This window comes from Arabidopsis thaliana, chromosome 4, assembly GCF_000001735.4.
Source record: "Arabidopsis thaliana chromosome 4, partial sequence".
NCBI lineage: Eukaryota > Viridiplantae > Streptophyta > Magnoliopsida > Brassicales > Brassicaceae > Arabidopsis > Arabidopsis thaliana.
In genome coordinates this window covers 17,206,832-17,228,459 of record NC_003075.7, presented here as the reverse complement: position 1 = coordinate 17,228,459, position 21,628 = coordinate 17,206,832, and the positions used below count along the sequence as shown (strand labels likewise).

The following is a 21,628-nucleotide window of genomic DNA, read 5'->3' as shown; positions in this document are numbered from 1 at the left end:
GGTAAAATAAATTATTTTATTAATATTAACAATCTCAATGAATACCTTCGAGGATTACCGCTTTTTCTTTGTAAAGTATATATTTTATTTATAATAATCGTTAGGTGTAATAGAATCTTAATTTGATTCATATTCGGTTTGTAATTAATCACAGATATCTTACGCTATTTACAGTGTGGATTGAAAATTATAAAACAAAATGGATAAATTTCGATTTTTATTGATATGTGCCACTAAATAATTTTGATTTAATAAAGTTTAAATACCCATAATAAAAATTTATCTTCAAAATAGATTTTTACTTATCATCTCTTTACTCTCCATCAAAAGTCATAAGATTGAAATCTTCACTACCCCATCTTAGCATATTGATTTAATAAGTCTAAACCAAAAAAAAATTTCTTCAACATAAATCTTCATTACTTCGACATTGCAACTTCATATAAAGATAGTATTTAGTTTTTCTAAGAGCATGGGTTGTTGCCCTAAACCAAATTTGATGTAGTGGTAGAAATATCTAAAGGCTAGTGCACAGAATGTACATGTGGGCATTGACAAACAATCTTTGATAAATCTTTCAATTGTGCCGAGAGTGGCTTCCTTTGATAGCATTACCTTTTTATTCTTTCCCAATCAAAAATCCAAAACTCCAAAAACTAAAATCAAGATTAAATACCCACAATAAAGGTTTATCTTCAAAATAAATTTACTTATCATTTCTTATTAACGAATAGAAATCTTAGATTTTCGGTTTTTCAATACATACCTTCATGGCTTCTACATCGCAAGCCAATATAGAAGTGTTAAATCTTTTGAGAGTAAGAAAAGCACGCAATCGGAGCTCGTCAGATTCCTCAAGAAACTTCATCAGCTGTCCAGCAATATTTAATAGCACGCTCACTAATTTCTTTACTCTTCTCGGACTTAAGAAGAAGCTCAACATCCAAATTTGATGTAGGTATCGAAATATCTAAAGATTACCACATAATGTACATGTGAACATCGACAAATAATATTTAATAAATCTTTTAATAGTATTTACCTTTTTATTCTTCTCCCAACTAAAATTCGAAAACTCAAAAAACCAAAATCGAGATTAAATATCTATAAATAAAAATTAGTTTTCAAAATATATTTATTTATCATCTCTTGTTAAAGAATATAAATCTTATTAAAAATAAAAAAACAAATGTAGATCTTAAAAAGTTTGAAAGATTAGAAATATATTTCTACAACCAGATGACAAATTCTACTTTTTCGACACAAAAATAATAATATATATATTCCACAGTCATGCTATCACACAGACAGCCGACATGTTTTTTTATACTTTTAAATTAGATGTTTTTTAACATGTTTTTAAATACAATATTTTCTTAAAAAAAATGCTATTCATTTATTTGACCCACTTTGAACAATAATGTCGAGTTCTATAATTTTGTAAACAGGACGATATTATTTATTTGACCAGTTTGAACAAAGTAAACATCATCTAGTCAGATTTTAATATAAACCAAGTATCGTGGAAGTTCTTTGATTTGTTTAATCCTCCTCTAGTTAGATTTTAATATATAAACCGAGAGAGACTCGTCACTCAGCTCGTGGAAGTTCCTTTGATGAGCATGAGGTCAATTATTGCGTTAGAAAAGACTTGAAAAGTCAAAGAAAGCTCGTCGAAACCATCCTTGTCTTCACATATTATTTTTTATTTTATTTTCAGAATTAAACATTACAATTGTCGGACTTTTCAAATTAGCTAGCAACCAAAGTCTGACCATTTCCACTTGAAATTAAATAAGATACAACAACCATAAAATCTCATCACATCTCTCTAAGTATAAATTATAACACATTGATCAAACTCTCTCTCATTCCAACAAACAACAACAATCATCTCTTTACTTCTCTCTTCACATCATCTTTCTTGAATTCTTTATATACACAGTTTAAAGATGCAAATGCTAAGAAGCTTGAGCACGAGGACAAGAAGCCGTCGTGGAGGATACGAGAGAGTGAGTGATGATTCAACTTTCAGTTTACTCGGAGCAAAGCTAAGGAGATCGACGAGTGTTCCTTACTACGCACCATCTATAAAGCTTGGAGCTGGTGGTGTTCCGACCATTCTTGAGGAGCTTCCTCGTCAGAAATCAAAGAAAGTCAAACCAACAGGCAAATTTAGTCACCCAATCTTTAGTCTTTTCTACGGAAAGAAGAAGAAGTCGACGACGACGAAGCCTGAGTTTTCTAGGTATCTTGAGTATTTAAAGGAAGGTGGTATGTGGGATGCCAGAGCTAATGCGCCTGTTATCTATTACAAGTAGATCGATATATGAATTTGTTAAAACAAATAATCAAGAAAGAGAGAGGGTGATGAAAGTTTTCTTTTATTTGTTTAGTTCAAATCTTCTTCAATTTGTGATGATATTATTTGTATATATATTTCAACGATCCAATATTGTTATGTTTTATAAGCATATTACAAGTATTGGAAACAAAATTGTATGCTTTTGAGCACATTTTGATTGGAAATGATTTTGAGTTTGAAAGCAATGTCTTAGACGAGTCGAAATTAAAAAAAAAAGTCAACAGTCAAACTTGGTAGTCCAGCTGAAACGATGCCGTTTAGTAGAAAAATCTCAATAGCTTATCTCCGTTGGTTACGTGGAGCTTAAGGGAAACTTTCCATCAATCGGAAATTTCCAAAAACCCTAGAAATAAAGAAATCAGCTTTACCCGTCGAATTATGACGTCATCTTTAGTTTCCCAGAAAGTTTCCATCTTTGGTCTTCCCCGGTTAGAGAATTAGGTTTTCGAATGTCAAGAGAAGATTTCTCTACCGAATTAGATTCAATGTTTTATTTACTCAAGTTGATTGTATTTGGATTTGAAAGTAGTAAAATTGGTTTGGTATACAAGAACCAAGAGGGCAATTCAAGATTTGGGTCTGCAATGGTGTAGGAAATTAAACAAAATCAGAACCAAATCAGTTTCTTCTAGACAGAGTATCTTTCACATTTGATTGTTTGTAAACCAGATCCTCTGTTCCGAGAGCGGTTGGCAACCGTTACCGTTAACAGAAGTCATAACTTCAGCAGCCGTGAAGCGAGCTTACAGGAAAGCTACACTTTGTGTTCATCCAGACAAGTTACAGCAATTAGCCCTCTCTCTCTGTATTTCTTGTTTCTCTAGGTTTTTGTTTGTGATGATCGATCGAAGATACTTAAACGATGAGGCTATTTTATAAACATTAATGATGTGTTAGGGATTTCCTTTTTTCTGTTGTTTCCTTTTTCCACATGTGATTAGGGTTCAACGTAACGGTCCTTTTTAAAAAAACTCTTATGCGTTGTTTCCTTTTTTTCACTCATGGGTTTATTTGATAATTACTAAACCACCGCTTCTGATTATATACTTGTGAGTTAAACTAGTAGGAAACTACAAAAGAAAATTGCAATTTGATGTACATGGTATTTTGATAATATACACAAGAGAAAGAACAAAACTTTCTTTCTTTTCACCATTCTTTAATAATAAGAAACACAAGAAATTGGTTTTACAATAAGCTTGGCTTTGATGATTTTGGTCAGAGATATTTTGGATACAATCAAACAAATAAAGCCACCACTAAGCCTTCGCTTCATGGTTCTTCTCTCACCAGTAGTTGAACTGTTCCAAGAACAAGCAGAACAAAAGATCAGTCATAGAGGTTATGTGAAAAAAGCACAAGACTTGATGGCTTGTGTCTCAAGTTCCAAGAGTCTAATGAAAGAAAGACTTACCAGCTTCTTCTTCTTCTTCTTTTTCTCGATGTACGCCACAAGCTCCTCCTGACGACCAAGAGAATCATCCAAAGCCTGCATTGTAACGAAAATTAGTATTAAAAAGAACTTTAATGGAGGAAGTTTATCTTAATGATTCAGAATGTATGTACCTTCTTGGTGGCAGCAAGCTCTTGCTCCAATACATTGGACCGGCTAATGGCAGCGTTAAGCATCTCTTCCTTATCCGGAGGCATAACTGTTGGCTGCGCGCTTAAGACGGTCACTTTCTGTTCCAACTCAGCCATTCGTTTCATAATGGCCATGAAATCTTCCCCTGAGATTGCAGGTACAGTCATTTTCTCTGACTGCATCGCACTCTTGTTCATTGATGCATCATCGCAGTACACGGGGCTCGAGTACAAGGTTGACTCGGTTAGTTTCCTTGGGACGTTTTTAGTCACTTTAATCATAGTGACAACACCCATCACAAGAGCCATGACCCCTGTGAAAATAGGTGACCTCCCTCCTTCTGTTGTAGCGTTGTTGCACGCCTCTTGAATGGCGTAAACTTCTTCTGCTTAGAAGAGAAAGTACAAGAAGCGTTAAAGCTCCATATGTCTTAGCTTTAACATACAACAACCATATTGCAAGAAAAAGAGATGCACAAGAGTCATCATCTTACTCTTTGAGAGGGAAAATTTGTGAGCTTCTGGCATGTTCCAAGCTGGGTGAGCGGCCGGGACCTGAGTCTCGAGAAACGAATAACGATTAAGTATTAAAAGCGAACTTGATATCAAGAGTTTAGAGGTTGGCCATTCTTACAATTTCGACCTCTTTTGAAGCCTTTTCCTCTTCAGAAGCCGGCTCTGTTGTAGAGTCATCTTCCTGGAAGATCATTGAATATAATTAGCATTGGAAGGAGTGATCAAGATTCAGGTAAAGGAAACTATTCAAGAGATATAGATAAGCTCAAAGTAAGCAAAGACCTCAGGGATGGTCTTCTCTCCAGAGTTTTCAGCTTGGGATCCTTTTGAGCATTTGTGATCACCATTGTGAACTCTCTGTAAGAAAAAATGAAAAATCAAGTTCACTCTTGTCATTTATGTTGCTGTCACTATAGTTGTCTTAAGAATCATTCACCTTCATGATCTCTGGATTTTTCCATGGGCCTTTGTCAGAGCGCATGCAGCCACCATTGTCAGCACAAGTACATGAACCTCCAAGAAACTCAGGAAGTTCACTGGTCACAAATTAATAAGAATCAGTTTCATGTTATATAATATATAACATAGATTAATTTGTATGCTAATCGTCTTGCATAGCTCACCTTTCATCAATTATCTCAAGCAACTTGCTTTGGTACTTGTTGCCAAGAACCTGGTATTCAAACAAAGTATAATTACTTAAATTGTGAAAACTAATTATCATTCAGAAGAAGATTCAATAGTAAAAGGTTTTGAATACTTGCATGGATTTTTGCTGTAGTCTTCGGGTCAAGGAAGGACTTAACCGTGTTCCACAACATTCTGAATCCTGAGCCAGCATTGATGATAAACATCCTGTTCAAGGTCTGATCCAAAGTCGTTACAAAGTTAAACTACTGGTTCATAGACCAGTGGAAAAGAATTGAGCATGCAGAGATATAAATCACACCTCAGGATAGTTGTCACCATCGACCTTTTGAAGACGAGTAATCAAGTCTCTAGCAGCCTTGTTGAAGTTTTTCAGTCCCTGTTATAACAAAAACAAGGAAAGGCATGTTTAGTCACATACTGGAAAAGCATTGAAGGTCTTCTCACATAGGTTTTTTACATACCACTCCTTGGACATCAAGAATAGTTGTGCTCTGATCAATGTGCTTCTTCGCGGCGATAGAGCACGCTGGGAACTTAACATTGAAGGTCCTCTCAAACTCCATAACATGGTAGTTGACATACCTATCCATGGTTGTGACTTGCATCAACTTGGTAGAATCTACTAAACCAAGCCTCTCAATGTACACAGGTCGTCCTTCCTTGTCAACTCCATGGTGTCCTTGAGGGTAGTATTTCAACACTTCATCAATTTCCTTGAAATCAAACTCCTTAAAAATATACAAAACCAAAGAAGAGAATGTTAGTACTACTCAAAGAGACCATTTTCAAATCTGCAAAACGTTCCTCTAGAATAATAATCATACCTCCATGACAGTATCAGCACCAAATTCTTTCCTCCATCTAAGCATTTCAGTCCACATCTGTTTGGTTTTCTCAAGATCAAATTTTCTAGCCTTCAAAAATCTAAGCATCATATGGTAGTCATCGTGTTTCTCCGGGAGTAGCTCATCGAGAATAAGCGATTGGCGAAAAGCATCAACGGCTTTCAACTCCTCTGCGTCATGCACATCTTCGATGATCTCCACAGACATCACTTTGCTACTTCTTCTTCTCTTTGTCATTGAATACCTCAAATTCTTAGAAGAGCTCCTCTTCTTAAAAGAACCCATCCTTGGTTTCAACTCGGCATCTAAACACAAAACAACATCAAGAACAAGAAGATAACAAAACAGAGAACTAAAAAATCTCTTCATTTTTGTTTACTATACCTTGGATCAAAGTCATGATTTTGCCAGATAGTTGGAATTAGGCAGGTAAGGGCACGAGGGACGAGCACTCTAACGAGTGTCTTATTATTTTTAGCCAATGCCCTTTGCCAAATTCCTGTAAGAAATTCACATTCCCTAATTACAAATCAAATTCGAACAACGATAACGATGAACATGAAGTTAAGAAAACAGAACAAAACAGAGAGACAATTAAAAGATAAATTACCTCTGCAAAGAGGAAATGAGAGGAAGGAGAAAGATAAAAGGAGAGTGAGATTGCTCCGAAAATCTCTCAAAATCGTTCCATTGGATTCTCAACTCCATTAACGTCGAGGTAAAGCTCCACCTCATATTCTCTCTTTCCCCAACCATTGATTCTTCTTCTTTTTTTGGTCACTGTTTTGTTTTTGTTTTTCGTTATGCAGTTCTAATTATACAAACTTAGAAACAGAGGAAGAGAGATTACCTGTCCCTCGCTCTTTCGTTCACATTATACCGCCCACGAGTGTTATACTGACACGTGTCAATTATGCACGAGTGTTATACTGACACGTGTCAATACTATTGAGATTTGAGAGAGGCAAAAACACTTTCTTTTACCGCAAGAAACTCAGAAAGCCTTAAGAGGCTGATGTCAGCACATGAACTTTTTTGTTTCCCATAAATTGAAAGTTTTTGAATTTCGGCAACAACACTAAGCTACTTGATCATTGAAGGGTATGAGTAGGAAAAAAAAAAAAAGAACTCAGATGATCAAATGAAATAAATGTAAGAACAAGAAGCCATTGTCTTCGATAATCCTCCTTCGTCAATTGAGCTTCAGATCAACCACAAGCCCATCACTGAAAGTGGAGAACCAGTTTAGGAATCTGCTATGAACATCTTCAAGCTACTGACTCTGCGGATTCTGTTGTCTACTATCTCACACGGATGTGTTCAAAGAGTTCCCTTCAGTGTTGTTGTTCTTGAAGAAAAAAGAGTTTCGGTGTTTCAGGACTTGAGTAGAAGCTCTGAAGCAAGTCTCTTCAGTGACTCCGACGCTTTAAGAAGATCGGATTCCGAATGTCCCGCTGAGACGTAGAGTTTGATTCCCACAGGTAACCGGCATTTATCAAGAAATGATCTTTTAGAACTCACAACCAACAATGAGTCTTCCTTCAGAGCCTGCATGCATCTAGTCATGTCAAGAAACGGGGACAGGGTCTAGATTTGGTTTTGCAAAGAAACAATGAACTTACACGGTCAGCCATTTTCTCAAGTAGAAGCAAATCATCTTTAGCTGAACCGCTAGATTTCTCTAATTTTAAGAAAACAATAGGTGATTCCCGGTTGCTTGTTAATGACATCCCCTTGATATCTGACAATCCTGCGTTGTTCCCAGCATTTCTTTTTCAATTAGAGGAAGATAACAAACTAAATCAAACTCTAATTGTTGCTAGATTAGATTAAAACTTGAAGATCAAACCTTTCCATAACAGAGCAACATTTTGCTTCAGCTTAACTAACATATCAGGGTTTTGATCAATGACATCAATGGCGGTGATAGCAGCACTTGCAAGGTATGGTGGTAAAGAAGCAGAGAACACATATCCTGAACTGCTAAGTCTCTGTGCATTTGAGCGTCCCAGAGAAAAGTTTCTATTATCGGTAGTTTTTTAATTTTGTTTGTAATTAGTTAATCAGCATGATCGATGTTTACCTGGTAATCGATGATGCGGGCATTCCCAGTGCAAAATCCACCTTCTGTGGCTAATGCATGGCCCATTGCAGCAGTCACAACATCTATCTTCTCAATCTGTTTAAAGATAAACCGCCGTGAAATTTTTAGCATCAGGTTTGGCAAATGAGAACACTACTAAAATGTGTGTCAATCATACTTACAGGGACACTATGATGCTCTGCAAGACCTCTCCCAGAACGGCCAAGCACACCAAAAGAGTTGCTTTCATCCAATATAACACGAAACCGATACTTCTCTTTTAGTTTTACAATCTCATCCAGAGGCGCAATTTGACCTGAATTCTGTAGATTTTAACATACCCAAAGGCAAATGGGTAAGCATCACAGTTCAGGGAGAATTTTCAAAATATGGAAGCAGGAGAAGAAAGAAAACTGCCAGGTACTTGATATACAGCTTCAGCTACAATATAACGCCTCAAGTTCTTTGAGCGCTTGTACTTTGTCATGATTTTCTCAAGGGTAATTCGAAGGGATTCCATGTCATTGTGCTTGAAGTACACAATTGTACTTCTTGAAAGCTGAAGTCCATTTTGTATTCCCCAGTGAACACCCTCATCACTAAGAAAATAGAAAAGACAAGAATGAGTTTAATATCGAGATAAAAAAGTTTCAAACAAAGATGTTCAATGTAATCCTGGGATTTCTACTAACGTAATCTAATAAGTAGAACGATGTTATAAGAAATTGTGTACTTACGCAACAATGACATCGCCTTTCTTACAGAAACAAGGAATTGTGCTGAACATTGTGGAAAGTCCATAAGAGTAAAGGATTGAATCAGGAGTACCCAAAAATTTGGATATTCTGGTTTCGCAGTCAAGGTGGACATCTAGTCAAGAGAAGTAATCAAACAGTAAGAACCCTTTCCAAGCGAGCCAATGGATGAACCAAAGTATCTATTTAGAAAATTATTGTCTTCTTACCAATTGTACCATAGAATCCACGAGGCCCACAAGAACCGACCCCATATTTTTCTAATGCAGAAGTACATGATTCCTGGCATAAGACAAATCTTAAATAAAACTATTCAAACAGAAGAGAGATTGTATTGAAAACAAAGTAGCTTCACGTTACCAGCAACTTCTCGTGGCCAATGAGCCCAAGATAATTAGCTGAGGCAAAATTCACCACATCTTTTCCATTAACTGTTGTATGCGGTCCAGCAGCACTGTATGGACCCAACAAAATCTTTAAGCATAACACAGAATAAGGCTATACAACGAACTACATAGAAGTCTTCTACGTTACCTTTCAAGAACTGGTGGCTCATGCTTCATGTCTTCAGTAATTGGCGGTATAAGAGGTTCAGGAACCCACTCATCACACAACTCATCTATTTCCTGAGTAATAAAAAACCCCGAAAACTCAATACATTTCAACTATACCACACATCAAAGATGTCACCACGAACCAAATCCTATGTGATCTATCAAACCAATATCAAGAAAGGATCTGAGACAGAACCTGCTCGGTCAATGGTCGCTTGGGAGGTTTATAACTCTTCCGAGTGAGGAGAATGATAATGACAACACCCAACAACCCTTCCACAAAGAAGTGCCCTGGAAAACGAAAACAAAAACAAAAAAGTTGAAATCTTTAGTAATCTCAAATAACCAACAAACTTGGATAGACAGACAAAGTTCACTTAAAGTTGTTTCTTCAAATCTATACCTCGGATTGGGACACCAAACAAGACAACTCTAGCTGAAGGACTCTCCAGAATCATAGTAACCCAATTCAAAGCAGCATTAAACATTTCCACGAGATTCGAAGCCATTGCTAATTTGCTTTAATAAAGCTCTGTACTTTTTTCTTCTATAGTATTAATTTGCTCGACGAATCGAGCATAAGAGAAGCTAGCTCAACTTTGGGAAAACCTACAAAACCCAATCTTCAATTAGTATTACAAATTTTCAAAATTCACAACAAAAAGTGGCAATTTTGAATCCAAATTCGACCCAAAAAAAAACTATCAGGAAAGATCTGGCATCGGATCACTGAGCAACGAGAAATCGAAATCTCGGAGAACAGATTAAGAAAGTATATATGATTACAAATAGATCCGACAAATAAACGAGGAACGTTACCTGATCCCAATTGGATTTTGGGTGGCAAAATGGACAAGGAGCAGAAGGTATCGTGCCCACAAGAGTGTCAAACACACGAGGAGTGTTGTTCAAATTCGGCGATGCAAAAAGATTGACTTTCAACGTTTTTTCGAGATTTTTGATAACGCAGACGGCAAAAAAAAAAAATCAATTTCAGAGAGAAAAAAAAAAAAGTAAAAGAAGAAGACGAGCGGATCTGTCTATGTTCGTAATACGTCAGTAGAATCCTGGGCCCAGATCTGTGTGTTGGTTCATCGATACGACGCCGTTTAAGTGTTAGATATGGGCCTAGAGGCCCAATGTTTCAACAGCACACACTGTGACACAGTCACTAGTAAGCATTCATCACCACCACTAAAGTCTTAAAGGACAATGCAAAGAGAGAAAGAAAGAGTACTAAAGCCTAAAGGTAAGGAAGAGACAGAAAGAGGAAAATGGTGGTCACACACACCAATCATCACCACTCATTCTTGTTTAGCTTTTTTCTAACCTTCTTGTAATCATATTCGACCCCAAAGTTCCCCCTACTTTTTCTGTAATATTTTGTAGCATTTACATTACACTATACATATATTATTCCTATTCTGTTCAACCATAGTATCATATCATATTCATATTTACATCTCACGAATTAGTTGCTTAGATACGACGTCATTTTAATGGAACGGTCTTAGGTTTTAAATATGGGCTTTGTTAGAGGCCCAATGACTAACTTTTAAGTGATTAACTTTTCACCACACTTGAAAAAACAAAACGTAAGCAACAAGAGAGAGACGATCATGGTTGAAGAAGAGATTATATGAAGAAAAAAGATTGATACGTTACGGTTTTGCATTAATCCCTCAAGCGACACGCGTGCGTCCCCCTCGGCCCTCTCTCTAACCACAAAAACCTTATCATACCAAGTACCAACACACAGTCTCTCTCACCTAACAGAGCATTTACACTACCCTTATGACGCAACAAGCATTCATGACCACCACTAAAATCTTGAAGGCAAGGCAGAGAGAGAAAGAAGATTACTAAAAAAGCCTTACGGTAAGGAGAAAGAGAGAAAAAGAGAAGGAAATGGTGGTCACACACACACACACACCAATCATCATCACTCATTCTTGTATAGCTTTTTCTACCTTCAAAAGTCAATCAGTCTTCTTCCTCCTATCTCCCAAAGTTTCCTATACTTTTTTGTATGTTTTGAAACATTTACATTACAATTAAAAATATCATCCATATTCTATTCCACGATTTTTCATATAAATCACCAAATAGATTCTAGCAAGGGTAATTTTTCTAATGAAATTTAGTTTATGTTTAAACGAATAAAAGTCCTTAAACAAGAAATGGCAATAGAGTCCACCACGCAAAGCAAGAACAGAGTCTAGCACTGATAGCAAGAACAGAGTAAAGAAAGTACAAACATTACATGAAGCCATCATGATGTTGTTTGACTAATTTATCCTTTATATTTACATGAAACATTATCCTCTACTTTGTTTATTCCTATTTTTGGTCACTTTGGACTACACCTGCCATTTCTCCTTAAACTAAATTCATCCAACCAAAGAAAAATTTATTTTCGTTGAATCATGACCAATGATGAACGAATCCCACATCGTATTTTCAAGAAAGAAAATAGATGGAAAAGTAAACACACAAAAAAAAAGGTAGGGTAATGGAAGAATGAAGTGACAGGCCAAAGATTTCTCCTTTAAGAAAAGCAAATTCTAACACCAAAAGAACAAACCCTAACCCAAAATTATACTAAATTTCTTCACTTTTATTGTTATTGTGATGGATAAGAAGGATATGGAGAGAGAGTTTTACATGACAGGAGGAGATGGAAAAACTAGTTATGCCAGAAACTCTTCCCTCCAGGTAGGTTCTTGAGATTTCCCACATATCTTCACTTAGTTCATAATTTTGACTCTCTATAACCACTTTTCCTGTTTTAATCTTGTAGAAGAAAGCATCTGATACGGCAAAGCACATAACACTAGAGACACTTCAACAACTCTACAAAGAGACAAGACCAAAGAGTTTAGGAATAGCTGATCTAGGATGTTCTTCAGGACCAAACACTCTCTCCACCATTACAGACTTCATCAAAACCGTCCAAGTTGCTCACCACCGCGAGATCCCAATCCAGCCCTTACCAGAATTCAGCATCTTCCTTAACGATCTCCCTGGAAATGATTTCAACTTCATATTCAAGTCATTACCAGACTTTCACATAGAGCTCAAGAGAGACAACAACAATGGTGATTGCCCTTCAGTTTTCATTGCAGCTTACCCTGGGTCATTTTATGGAAGACTCTTCCCTGAAAACACCATCCACTTTGTCTATGCCTCTCATAGCTTACACTGGCTTTCCAAGGTTAATATATTGATGTAGAGAGAGATACGTTTAGATGTTTGTATACAGATACTGAGTTGTGTCTATTGGTCTTTGCAGGTTCCTACAGCTTTATATGACGAGCAAGGCAAGTCCATAAACAAAGGTTGTGTTAGTATCTGCTCCTTAAGCTCTGAAGCTGTTTCCAAAGCTTACTGCAGTCAATTCAAGGAAGATTTCTCCATTTTCCTCCGGTGTAGATCAAAAGAGATGGTTTCTGCAGGAAGAATGGTGCTTATTATACTCGGAAGAGAAGGTCCTGATCATGTCGATAGAGGAAACTCTTTCTTTTGGGAACTTCTCTCAAGATCCATAGCAGATCTTGTTGCACAGGTACTATAGATAGATACGTCTGCTGATTTTTGCAAAAAATATGAAACTTAATTTCCATTTTACTTGTAGGGAGAGACTGAGGAAGAGAAGCTTGATTCTTACGATATGCACTTCTACGCTCCGAGTGCTGATGAGATAGAAGGTGAAGTGGACAAAGAAGGGTCTTTTGAATTAGAGAGGTTAGAGATGTTAGAAGTGAAGAAGGACAAAGGGAATACCGAGGGTGATATAAGTTATGGTAAGGCGGTTGCAAAGACGGTAAGAGCAGTTCAAGAATCAATGCTTGTTCAACACTTTGGGGAAAAGATTCTTGACAAGCTCTTTGATACATATTGTAGAATGGTTGACGATGAGTTAGCTAAGGAAGACATAAGACCCATCACATTTGTTGTTGTCCTAAGAAAGAAGCTCTGAAACTGAAACACTGCAACATATGTATGTAGCGTTTATTCCAAAACCAATCAGCTTTTCTTGGTTCCTAGCAATCAAATGTGAAAGATACTCGATAGAAGAAACTGAATTTGGGTCTGAATTTTGTTTAACTCCTACACCATTGCAGAACAAATCTTGAATTGCTCTGTCTTGGTTCTTGTATACCAAGTTTAGTAGTTTCAAATCCAGATACAATCAACTTGAGTAAAGAACAGAGCTTATTCGGTAGAGAAAACATTTACCTTTCTCGACATTCGAAAACCTAATTTCTTAACCGGAGAAGATGAAAATTTTATCGGAAACTAAAGATGACGTCACAGTTCGACGAAGTAAGAAGAGATCCTGCAAATCTGATTTATTTATTATGGGTTTTTGGAATTTTCCGATTGGGGAAGTTTCCCTTAAGCTCCACGTAAACTAACGGAGATAAGCTATTGATATTTTCCCATTAAACGGCATCGTTTCGGCTGGACTATAAAGTTAAACACACGACCACGAGTAAGTTTATAAGTTTATCATGGGTTCCACGGAGGCACGGACCACGAGTGACGAGTCTCACTCGGTTTATATATTAAAATCTAACTAGAGGAGAATTAAACAAATCAAGGAACCTCCACGACACTTGGTTTGTATTAAAATCTGACTAGATGATGTTTATTTTGTTCAAACTCGTCAAATAAATAATAACGTCCTGTTTAGAAAATTAGAACTTGACATTATTGTCCAAAGTGGGTTAAATAAATGAATAGCATTTTATTAAGAAAACATTGTATTTAAAAACATATTAAAAAAATCTAATTTAAAAGTTTTTAAAAATATATGTCGGCTGTTTGTGTGAATAGCATGATTATGGAATATATTTTTTGTCGAAAAAGTAGTATTTGTCATCTAGTTGTAAAGATATATTTCTGATTTTTCAAACTTTTTTAGATCTACATTTTTTTTTTAATAAGATTTATATTCGTTAAAAAAGAGATGATAAATAAATTTATTTTGAAGATGACAAAGAAAAAAAAAAATTGAAGACAAATTAACTTTTATTATGTCTATTTTGAAGATTTTTATTATAAAAAAATAAACTATTTTGAAGATTTTTATTATGTCTCTGACCAATGGCAGAGTAGGGCAAATGCCATGGGTTCATTACAAAATTCAAAAAAAAAAAAAAAGGAAAAAGGCCCACTTTTATATTAAAAAAATATACTAAGAGGTTTTAAAATTTTTTTTGAATTTTACCAAAGGCCCACAAAAAATTGAGACGGGCCTAAAATAAATAATAACGTCCTGTTTAGAAAATTAGAACTCGACATTATTGTCCAAAGTGGGTCAAATAAATGAATAGCATTTTATTAAGAAAACATTGTATTTAAAAACATGTTAAAAAATTCTAATTTAAAAGTTTTTAAAAGTATATGTCGGCTGTTTTTTGAATAGCATGATTATGGAATTTATATTTTTTGTCGAAAAAGTAGTATTTGTCATCTAGTTGTAAAGATGTATTTCTGATTTTTCAAACTTTTTTAGATATATATTTGTTTTTTGTTTCTAATAAGATTTATATTTGTTAAAAAGAGATGATAAGTAAATCTATTTTGAAGATGACAAAAAAAAACAAAAAACAAAAAAAAATCTATTTTGAAGACAAATTTTTATCATGGGTAGTTAATCTTGATTTTGGTTAATGGAGTTTTGGATTTTTGGGTGGGAGAAGAGTAAAGAGGTAAATGCTATTGAAAGATTTATTAAAGGTTATTTGTCAATGTCCATATATACATTTTTTGTACACTAGCCTTTAGATATTTCGAGACCTACATTGAAGTTGGTTTAGGGAAAGTTGGGTAAATCTCTAGATAAATTTGATATGATCAAATTGCGTTGAACACTAGTTTTAAGAAAACTAAAATTTTCAATATGGACTTGCGATGTTGAATCAATGAATCTTTGTCTAGAAAAAGCTGAAATCTGTTTGAGTTTGGTGAATCAAAAAGATTACTCGATCGAGATGCTAAGATGGTTCCTGAAGAGTTGAAAATTATTAGCTTTGATGGAGAAAAAGAAGTTATTGGAGTAGTTGGGAGGATCATCAAATCTTTTTTGGATGGAAAAGGCAAAGTGAATGCCGGTTTCCGTGAGAATGTGTTGTATCTTGTGAATGTCTGCCTGCGCATTGTGTGTCTAGTCACTTACCAAAAATTTGAGCCTTATGAAGACTTTGGCAGTGCAACGACTGTTGTTGCGTCCACCATCACGTCGATTATAACTGTGTGGTTGTTGTACAACAAGTTTGAGATGGGGATATACGACAAGATAGAAGTATTTGCTGCTTGGTATTTATTTATTTTGTCCAACCGCTATGAAGAAATTGTGATGTCGGATGACTTCGTTCATGTATTGCTGTTTTTTTGGATTGTTAAGGTAATATTAACATGGTCTATCTTCTTCTACTAACTAGTTTAGAGATATTAACATTGTTTTGTTTGTTGTAGGTGCATAATGAAGTTGCATTGCTATGGAGGTTTCCAAAACTTAACTATGCTAAAATCAATTATATTCTTTGTAGATCGCATGAAAAAGGTTAGATAGAAATCGAATGATTGGTACAATCTTAAATAATGATATGAAATCTAACTTAATTTTGGATCTATCATTAGTAGTTAGCGATTGTAAACATTCAACTTGTTTTTTTATTATTATTATTTAAATTTAGCATTCAAATTTTTGATTAGAATTTTTAAAAGTTGTTTTAAATTTTTGATTTTGTTTATTATTGGGAATTTTAAAACCTATTTTGTGTTTTTTTTTTTTGAAAATTTTATTTGTTGGATTCTAAATTTACATAATGATAAAAATTCTAACCGGATTTTGGATCTAATATTAGTCGTTAGCGATTCCAAACATTCAACTTATATTTTCTATTATTATGTAAATTTACCATTCAAGTTTTTAATTAGGAATTTTTAAATAATTAAATGTCCGTCTTTAATAGGCTCCTAATCCATCTTTTTATTTATATATATATATATATATATATATATATATTTTTAAGTTAAATATCAATATTTTATGAATAAAACTGTATTTTCTCAGTAAATCGAATTAATAGAACAATTAGGAGAAGATTAACGTATTAGGCTCCGTCTTCTTCTTCTTCTTCTCCCTTGTAACGTTTTCTGGTATGGGCCGCTCACGATTTCTCTCTCAAAATATCTTTGCCTTTGTACTTATCTGATCCATAATAATCTCTGGATAACGACGAATTGACGATTCTGAGACTTTATTTTTGTTTGGTTTTTTGCTAGTTTACTAATTCGTTAAGTGTTTGATGATAATGACTCTTGAAAAAAGTTTACTTTATCTTCTTCTCTTCTTCTGCTTTTGGTAGTCGTCTAGTAATTAAGATTGATAGCTAAGTAAAGCCAAGATTTCTCTGGCTTGTTTTTCAAGAGGAATAACGTAAGCGAGCAAAAAGCTCCACTTATTGTCGGGAAGCAAGCTTCGATTCTTTAAATTCCTCCAAACAAAAAAACACAACGTGGAAACTTTTCTATAAACCCTTTTCAAATTCTGTGGATTAGACCAGAAGAAAGAAGAAAATTTACTATAAACCCTTTTCGATTCCACTAATTGTTTTCACAAAACTCTGTTCTGTACTCTGTTTTTTGTTAGGTCATTTTTTAGCAAAGAAGAAGAAGAGGAATGGCGATGCTAGTTGATCCTCCAAATGGGATAAGACAAGAAGGGAAACATTACTACACGATGTGGCAAACATTATTCGAAATCGACACTAAGTATGTTCCGATTAAGCCGATTGGAAGAGGAGCTTATGGTGTGGTTTGTTCTTCAATCAACAGCGAAACCAATGAGAGAGTTGCTATTAAGAAGATCCACAATGTGTTTGAGAATCGCATCGATGCTTTGAGAACATTGAGAGAGCTTAAGCTTTTAAGGCATGTGAGACACGAAAACGTTATCTCCCTTAAGGATGTTATGCTGCCTACTCACAGGTACAGCTTCAGAGATGTTTATTTGGTCTATGAGCTTATGGATTCTGATTTGAATCAGATCATCAAATCCTCTCAGTCTCTCTCCGATGATCACTGCAAGTACTTCTTGTTTCAGGTACGTTGGTTCGATACATTTTCTGTTTCTCTTGTTAAGCTTTGGTTTGATGATTGAATTGTATCTTTTTGTCGACATTGTAGTTGCTAAGAGGATTGAAGTATCTTCACTCAGCAAACATCCTTCATCGCGATTTAAAGCCAGGGAATCTCTTAGTGAATGCTAATTGTGATCTAAAGATTTGTGATTTCGGGCTTGCGAGAACTTATGAACAGTTTATGACAGAGTATGTGGTCACTCGTTGGTACCGAGCACCTGAGCTTCTTCTCTGTTGTGATAACTACGGAACCTCCATTGATGTTTGGTCGGTAGGATGCATATTCGCAGAGATTCTTGGAAGAAAACCGATATTCCCGGGAACAGAATGTCTCAACCAACTAAAGCTAATCATAAATGTTGTTGGTAGCCAACAAGACTGGGATCTCCAGTTCATAGATAACCAGAAAGCTAGGAGATTTATAAAGTCTCTTCCTTTCTCAAAGGGTACTCACTTTTCTCATATTTACCCGCACGCAAATCCGCTGGCGATAGATTTGTTACAGAGGATGCTTGTGTTTGATCCAACCAAGAGAATATCGGTCAGCGATGCGCTTTTACACCCCTACATGGAGGGACTGTTGGAACCGGAATGTAACCCGTCGGAAAATGTTCCGGTCAGTAGTTTGGAGATAGATGAGAACATGGAAGGAGATATGATCAGGGAGATGATGTGGGAAGAGATGCTTCATTACCTCCCCCGAGCTTAAATCAATATTTTGTAAAATCATCTCTCTAACACTTGTTTATAACTTTAGTTTGTGGTAACTTGTATTCGTCTTCCATGTTTCTTTGTTACGTTGTTTTGTGCGGAATGTCATTGAGATGTATGCGTCAAAGTAGACTTTCGGTTATTGAAATTTGGTCTGGTTATTTGATTTATACCGGATCCGGTTTACTCCCCTCGTATGAGAGACCTTCGGAACTATGGAGAAGGTTTTGACTCTCTCTTCAGTGATATGATCCGTCGCAAATCGGAATCTGCCGGCGAGATGGTTCCAGTCGTCTTTGTTCCCTTATTGATAGAATAATCAAAAATCCGAGTCGGAGACGACGAAGACCCGAGTTCCAGCTATTAACTATGCAGATACCATCAAGAGAGCATAGTTTCATTCTATTTCTCTTCATATCTGGTAAAAATCCTCGTCGCACGAATTTGCCCTCTCTCGAATTTTTGAGCTTTTGAAATTTTATCTTTTGGGAAATGCTGCAGCTTTTGTAATTGGTGCTGCGTCTGTACCTGTACCTGATTCTAATTGCTACGCTCTCGACAATTCAAGTCGTCTTGTCGATTTTGTATCCTCTTTCTATTTTATTAAAGCTTAGGATCAATTCTTAGTAAAAAAGTTTGCTTTTTGTTGCATTGGTTTGATTTCGTGTCTTGTAAAGCTGCTTCCTTTAACTTGGTTTGATCAGAGCAGCTGGATCGGTCATCCATTTGAATATGATGGCAAGGTTGTGTATATGTTTCTCATTTTTTAGTGTTGAGAGTTAGTTTTAAGGACTTTGGGGTTGAGTTGGTATGTGTTTTTTGATGCAGGAATTTGATTTGGTGGTTAGATTTTGCAAGGATGTGGAAACAAGAGGGCAGGCGGTAAAATATTTCTATATCATCAAATTCAAAAGCTTTTTGTTTCTACTCTAGATTCCACTAATGTGCGTTTTCTTGCGTGCAGGGATATGTTGATTTTGGACGATTTGACCCGTTAAGCTACTTTGTTTCTAGTTCTGAAAATTTCGATTTCGTGCAAGTAAGAGCTTTCACTTCTTTGCTTTGCTCTTTGGGATCAGGCATCAGAACCAATTGTTGCATTTGGTAGACTAGTATTATGATATTATCCTCGGAACATGGATTCATTTGTTAGTATATATAAATATAGGGTTTACCATGGCGACCTGTCAAATTGTGAACAGAGTTATGACAAACTTGGACGTACAGCACAGGTTAGATATCATCTACACAAGAGTTTTTACTTTTTGAGCTTTTTTGTGGTTCTTGTCTTTTGAGTATGGTTTCTATGTTTTTTCAGGTTAATATTATTTGTGGGAACTGTAGTGATGGACGGTGTAAAGGTGTGTTTGCTTCTGGTTCTTTTTTGTTTGTTTTGCTTCATCAACATCCAAAATGCTTCCAATTCTTGGAAAGCTATTCATTTTTATTCTTTCTTTTCCTATATCAGGTGGACTTGGATGCATATGTAGTGTCACCCAAGATTCAACTTGTAGGTCTGTCTGCTACTATTGTCTATTGTCTCTTGGTATAGTCGATTGTTCTTACAACGAATTCCTGCTCTTTCCCACTGGTCCAGAGTTACTGTCGACTTGGCTATTCCATGTGAGAAACCTGGTCCGCGGGTGTTTAAGGGATTTACAGTCGGTTTGCATCCTCGCTCATGGGAAATTGTAAGAAACGAACAATCCCAATTTTCTGGTTACAGCTTTTTCTTCAAACTGAACATAAACTTAAAATTGGATTTTTCACCTGCAGATCTATAATGGGATGACACAGTTTGGATTTGATAAGCCCCGTCGTGAGTTTAGGTATGAAATCAAGAACTTTGTTTGTTCATGTTTGAGTTGCTGTGTATTTACATCCTGAAGTGTTTCTGATTTGTAGCTTCAAGACCGAGCAGACTCATCTCACTCTCTATATGACTGCAATTGCTTCTCTTTCAACATTGGTAGGGAAGCCTATCATCAAGGTTTCCCCAGAGAATGGTCTTGATGTTAAGATAGCTGGTTCTTCCTTGACTGGGAATCATCCAACAACTTTATCACCGTCAACTTTAGTACTGGATTGGAATTGTAATAATTCCTGTTATCTTACTTTTTGCATTGTGCCTTTGATCTTTGTTGTTACTTAATCTGTAACCTTTACTTTTTTTCTCCTGGAAATTTCAAAGGTGAGAAATCTCGGCGAACTCCATATGAAGTCAATGTCACCATCCCAGTGGATGGTTATGATCCTGTTCAGTTTTTCCTTACAAAACTCTGCGGTGAGCTTATTATAGACTCGGCTTGATCATCCACAAGGCATTCCCCTTGAGCTAAATATTTCCATTGCTTGATATCATTTCAGAATACAATCAAGGTAACGAAGGAGGATCAGCGAAAGGATGGGCTATATTTGGAGTTTTTTCCTGCGTGTAAGTAATGCTTTGTGATCTTCCATGCGGACATATAACTGAAGAATAAACTCAACTCATTGTGTTCTGGTGTGTTTCTTCTGATCAGATTCCTCGTTGCATCTGCACTTTTCTGCTGTGGGGGCTTTATTTATAAAACAAGAGTAGAGCGTGTGGTAATCTTCATATCTTTCTACAATTCCACTTCCATTCTCTAATTATTCTCTCACGTGATATACACACACTCAATCACTGATGTACTCGTATGGATGCAGCGTGGAACTGATGCATTGCCGGGGATGTCACTTCTATCGGGCTTACTAGAAACTGTAAGTATTACAAGAAAACTCAAAAGGATTCCATTTATGCAAAATCTAAGAGAAAGCTCACTGTGGTCTTTGGTTACAATTTATGGATCTCTCAAGAGACAAATGCTATGTAAGCTAATTGATTTTGGTCTTGATAAACAGGTGAGTGGAAGTGGACAAAGCTACTCAAGAACTGAAGACATCAACAATGCTTTTGCCAATGAAGTCTCATGGGACCGCTCTTCCGCATCTTCTACTCAAGCGACAACAACACAGAGACCAAGTGAAAGAACATATGGTGCGATCTAATTTTGTCAAGTGCCTCACAAGAGGTACTGTTTCAAGCCATGGTATGGCACGCTTGTGATCTGCGATTTCTGGATTTTGCTTTGTATGTTTATTTTCTACCTTCTAGAAAGAGGTCAAAAAGTTAATAGCTTCACCGTGAGAATGTTGTTTTCACCAGATTCATGTGCTATGATAGAAAAAGACAAAGCAAACAAGAGTTCTTTCTTTGCTTAGGTTACAAGAACAAGAGTATCGTTATAAAGTCAACAAAGATTGAAACATATTTTTGTCAAGGGAGTGGTTAGAATCTCTTCCTACTCTCTTGCCTTTCTCACTAAGACAAAAAAAAGACTTGGACTTTGTCTAAGGTTTTGTGGATATTATTAACCAAGTCCTTTTGCA

The 21,628-nt window shown here is 35.9% G+C and overlaps 7 protein-coding genes and 3 long non-coding RNA genes across 12 annotated transcripts; 6 read left to right on the top strand and 4 right to left on the bottom strand.

Moving 5' to 3' along the window:
* Positions 1–1,626: 1,626 nt before the first annotated feature.
* On the top strand, positions 1,627–2,667 carry AT4G36500 (uncharacterized protein). The gene has a single exon (NM_119813.4). It carries the CDS (start codon positions 1,953–1,955, stop codon positions 2,319–2,321), a length of 369 nt encoding a protein of 122 aa, NP_195368.1. The 5' UTR covers positions 1,627–1,952; the 3' UTR covers positions 2,322–2,667.
* A 371-nt stretch (positions 2,668–3,038) lies between these two features.
* On the bottom strand, positions 3,039–3,402 carry AT4G09335. The gene has a single exon (NR_142273.1). It is a non-coding gene; the product is annotated as an other RNA (long non-coding RNA).
* SFH12 (SEC14-like 12) lies at positions 3,372–6,575 on the bottom strand. The gene is made up of 13 exons (NM_119812.4): positions 6,346–6,575; positions 5,941–6,266; positions 5,578–5,844; positions 5,415–5,492; positions 5,230–5,331; positions 5,089–5,138; positions 4,902–5,001; positions 4,748–4,822; positions 4,584–4,646; positions 4,444–4,504; positions 3,932–4,335; positions 3,780–3,854; positions 3,372–3,666 (listed from the first exon to the last, which is right to left on the bottom strand). Exons 1-13 carry the CDS (start codon positions 6,359–6,361, stop codon positions 3,652–3,654), a joined length of 1,632 nt encoding a protein of 543 aa, NP_568006.1. The 5' UTR covers positions 6,362–6,575; the 3' UTR covers positions 3,372–3,651.
* Positions 6,576–6,834: 259 nt separating this feature from the next.
* Positions 6,835–10,551, bottom strand: LCB1 (long-chain base1). 3 transcript variants are annotated; one of them, NM_119811.3, is made up of 13 exons: positions 10,173–10,551; positions 9,757–9,962; positions 9,550–9,644; positions 9,334–9,425; positions 9,160–9,253; positions 9,009–9,081; positions 8,782–8,914; positions 8,469–8,643; positions 8,227–8,367; positions 8,045–8,140; positions 7,811–7,952; positions 7,584–7,711; positions 6,835–7,509 (listed from the first exon to the last, which is right to left on the bottom strand). In NM_119811.3, the coding sequence occupies exons 2-13, from the start codon at positions 9,860–9,862 to the stop codon at positions 7,336–7,338; spliced, it is 1,449 nt and encodes a 482-aa protein (NP_568005.1). In that variant the 5' UTR covers positions 9,863–9,962; positions 10,173–10,551; the 3' UTR covers positions 6,835–7,335. The 3 variants fall into 3 exon arrangements, with proteins under 3 accessions (NP_568005.1, NP_001329288.1, NP_001031796.1); NM_001036719.2 differs by lacking the exon at positions 10,173–10,551 and adding an exon at positions 10,044–10,152 and having other exon boundaries at positions 6,980–7,509; NM_001342410.1 differs by having other exon boundaries at positions 7,811–8,140.
* Positions 10,552–11,058: 507 nt separating this feature from the next.
* AT4G09325 lies at positions 11,059–11,275 on the bottom strand. The gene has a single exon (NR_142272.1). It is a non-coding gene; the product is annotated as an other RNA (long non-coding RNA).
* On the top strand, positions 11,059–11,372 carry AT4G09315. Its single transcript, NR_142271.1, has one exon. It is a non-coding gene; the product is annotated as an other RNA (long non-coding RNA).
* A 557-nt stretch (positions 11,373–11,929) lies between these two features.
* AT4G36470 (S-adenosyl-L-methionine-dependent methyltransferases superfamily protein) lies at positions 11,930–13,694 on the top strand. The gene is made up of 4 exons (NM_119810.3): positions 11,930–12,068; positions 12,154–12,567; positions 12,646–12,918; positions 12,988–13,694. The coding sequence occupies exons 1-4, from the start codon at positions 11,985–11,987 to the stop codon at positions 13,330–13,332; spliced, it is 1,116 nt and encodes a 371-aa protein (NP_195365.1). The 5' UTR covers positions 11,930–11,984; the 3' UTR covers positions 13,333–13,694.
* Positions 13,695–15,360: 1,666 nt separating this feature from the next.
* AT4G36460 (uncharacterized protein) lies at positions 15,361–15,798 on the top strand (the record flags this gene model as incomplete). Its single annotated transcript, NM_119809.1, has 1 exon — positions 15,361–15,798. The coding sequence occupies one exon, from the start codon at positions 15,361–15,363 to the stop codon at positions 15,796–15,798; it is 438 nt and encodes a 145-aa protein (NP_195364.1).
* An 879-nt stretch (positions 15,799–16,677) lies between these two features.
* Positions 16,678–18,411, top strand: MPK14 (mitogen-activated protein kinase 14). Its single transcript, NM_119808.2, has 2 exons — positions 16,678–17,469; positions 17,553–18,411. The coding sequence occupies exons 1-2, from the start codon at positions 17,047–17,049 to the stop codon at positions 18,213–18,215; spliced, it is 1,086 nt and encodes a 361-aa protein (NP_195363.1). The 5' UTR covers positions 16,678–17,046; the 3' UTR covers positions 18,216–18,411.
* Positions 18,412–18,452: 41 nt separating this feature from the next.
* Positions 18,453–21,602, top strand: AT4G36440 (G-protein coupled receptor). The gene is made up of 16 exons (NM_119807.2): positions 18,453–18,638; positions 18,719–18,801; positions 18,922–18,960; positions 19,046–19,099; positions 19,182–19,256; positions 19,420–19,449; positions 19,536–19,578; positions 19,686–19,731; positions 19,815–19,908; positions 19,994–20,046; positions 20,123–20,310; positions 20,409–20,501; positions 20,585–20,651; positions 20,740–20,806; positions 20,906–20,959; positions 21,101–21,602. The coding sequence occupies exons 1-16, from the start codon at positions 18,587–18,589 to the stop codon at positions 21,245–21,247; spliced, it is 1,185 nt and encodes a 394-aa protein (NP_195362.2). The 5' UTR covers positions 18,453–18,586; the 3' UTR covers positions 21,248–21,602.
* Positions 21,603–21,628: the final 26 nt, after the last annotated feature.

What these genes read in the sequence shown, in the direction of transcription:
- AT4G36500 (NM_119813.4), top strand. Translation starts at nt 1,953, where the DNA reads ATGCAAATGCTAAGAAGCTTGAGCACGAGGACAAGAAGCCGTCGTGGA.
- SFH12 (NM_119812.4), bottom strand. An exon ending in ATGGTGACAACTATCCTGAG is followed by an intron (nt 5,332 to 5,414) that starts GTGTGATTTATA and finishes ACTTTGGATCAG; the next exon opens with ACCTTGAACAGGATGTTTAT. An exon ending in AAAATCCAGAGATCATGAAG is followed by an intron (nt 4,823 to 4,901) that starts GTGAATGATTCT and finishes TTTTTCTTACAG; the next exon opens with AGAGTTCACAATGGTGATCA.
- LCB1 (NM_119811.3), bottom strand. Translation starts at nt 9,862, where the DNA reads ATGGCTTCGAATCTCGTGGAAATGTTTAATGCTGCTTTGAATTGGGTT. An exon ending in AGCGACCATTGACCGAGCAG is followed by an intron (nt 9,426 to 9,549) that starts GTTCTGTCTCAG and finishes TTTATTACTCAG; the next exon opens with GAAATAGATGAGTTGTGTGA. An exon ending in GAGCCACCAGTTCTTGAAAG is followed by an intron (nt 9,254 to 9,333) that starts GTAACGTAGAAG and finishes GGGTCCATACAG; the next exon opens with TGCTGCTGGACCGCATACAA.
- AT4G36470 (NM_119810.3), top strand. Translation starts at nt 11,985, where the DNA reads ATGGATAAGAAGGATATGGAGAGAGAGTTTTACATGACAGGAGGAGAT. An exon ending in GCTTACACTGGCTTTCCAAG is followed by an intron (nt 12,568 to 12,645) that starts GTTAATATATTG and finishes TGGTCTTTGCAG; the next exon opens with GTTCCTACAGCTTTATATGA. An exon ending in TAGCAGATCTTGTTGCACAG is followed by an intron (nt 12,919 to 12,987) that starts GTACTATAGATA and finishes TTTTACTTGTAG; the next exon opens with GGAGAGACTGAGGAAGAGAA.
- MPK14 (NM_119808.2), top strand. Translation starts at nt 17,047, where the DNA reads ATGGCGATGCTAGTTGATCCTCCAAATGGGATAAGACAAGAAGGGAAA. An exon ending in GCAAGTACTTCTTGTTTCAG is followed by an intron (nt 17,470 to 17,552) that starts GTACGTTGGTTC and finishes TCGACATTGTAG; the next exon opens with TTGCTAAGAGGATTGAAGTA.
- AT4G36440 (NM_119807.2), top strand. Translation starts at nt 18,587, where the DNA reads ATGCAGATACCATCAAGAGAGCATAGTTTCATTCTATTTCTCTTCATA. An exon ending in TGGAAACAAGAGGGCAGGCG is followed by an intron (nt 19,100 to 19,181) that starts GTAAAATATTTC and finishes TCTTGCGTGCAG; the next exon opens with GGATATGTTGATTTTGGACG. An exon ending in TTTAGTACTGGATTGGAATT is followed by an intron (nt 20,311 to 20,408) that starts GTAATAATTCCT and finishes GAAATTTCAAAG; the next exon opens with GTGAGAAATCTCGGCGAACT.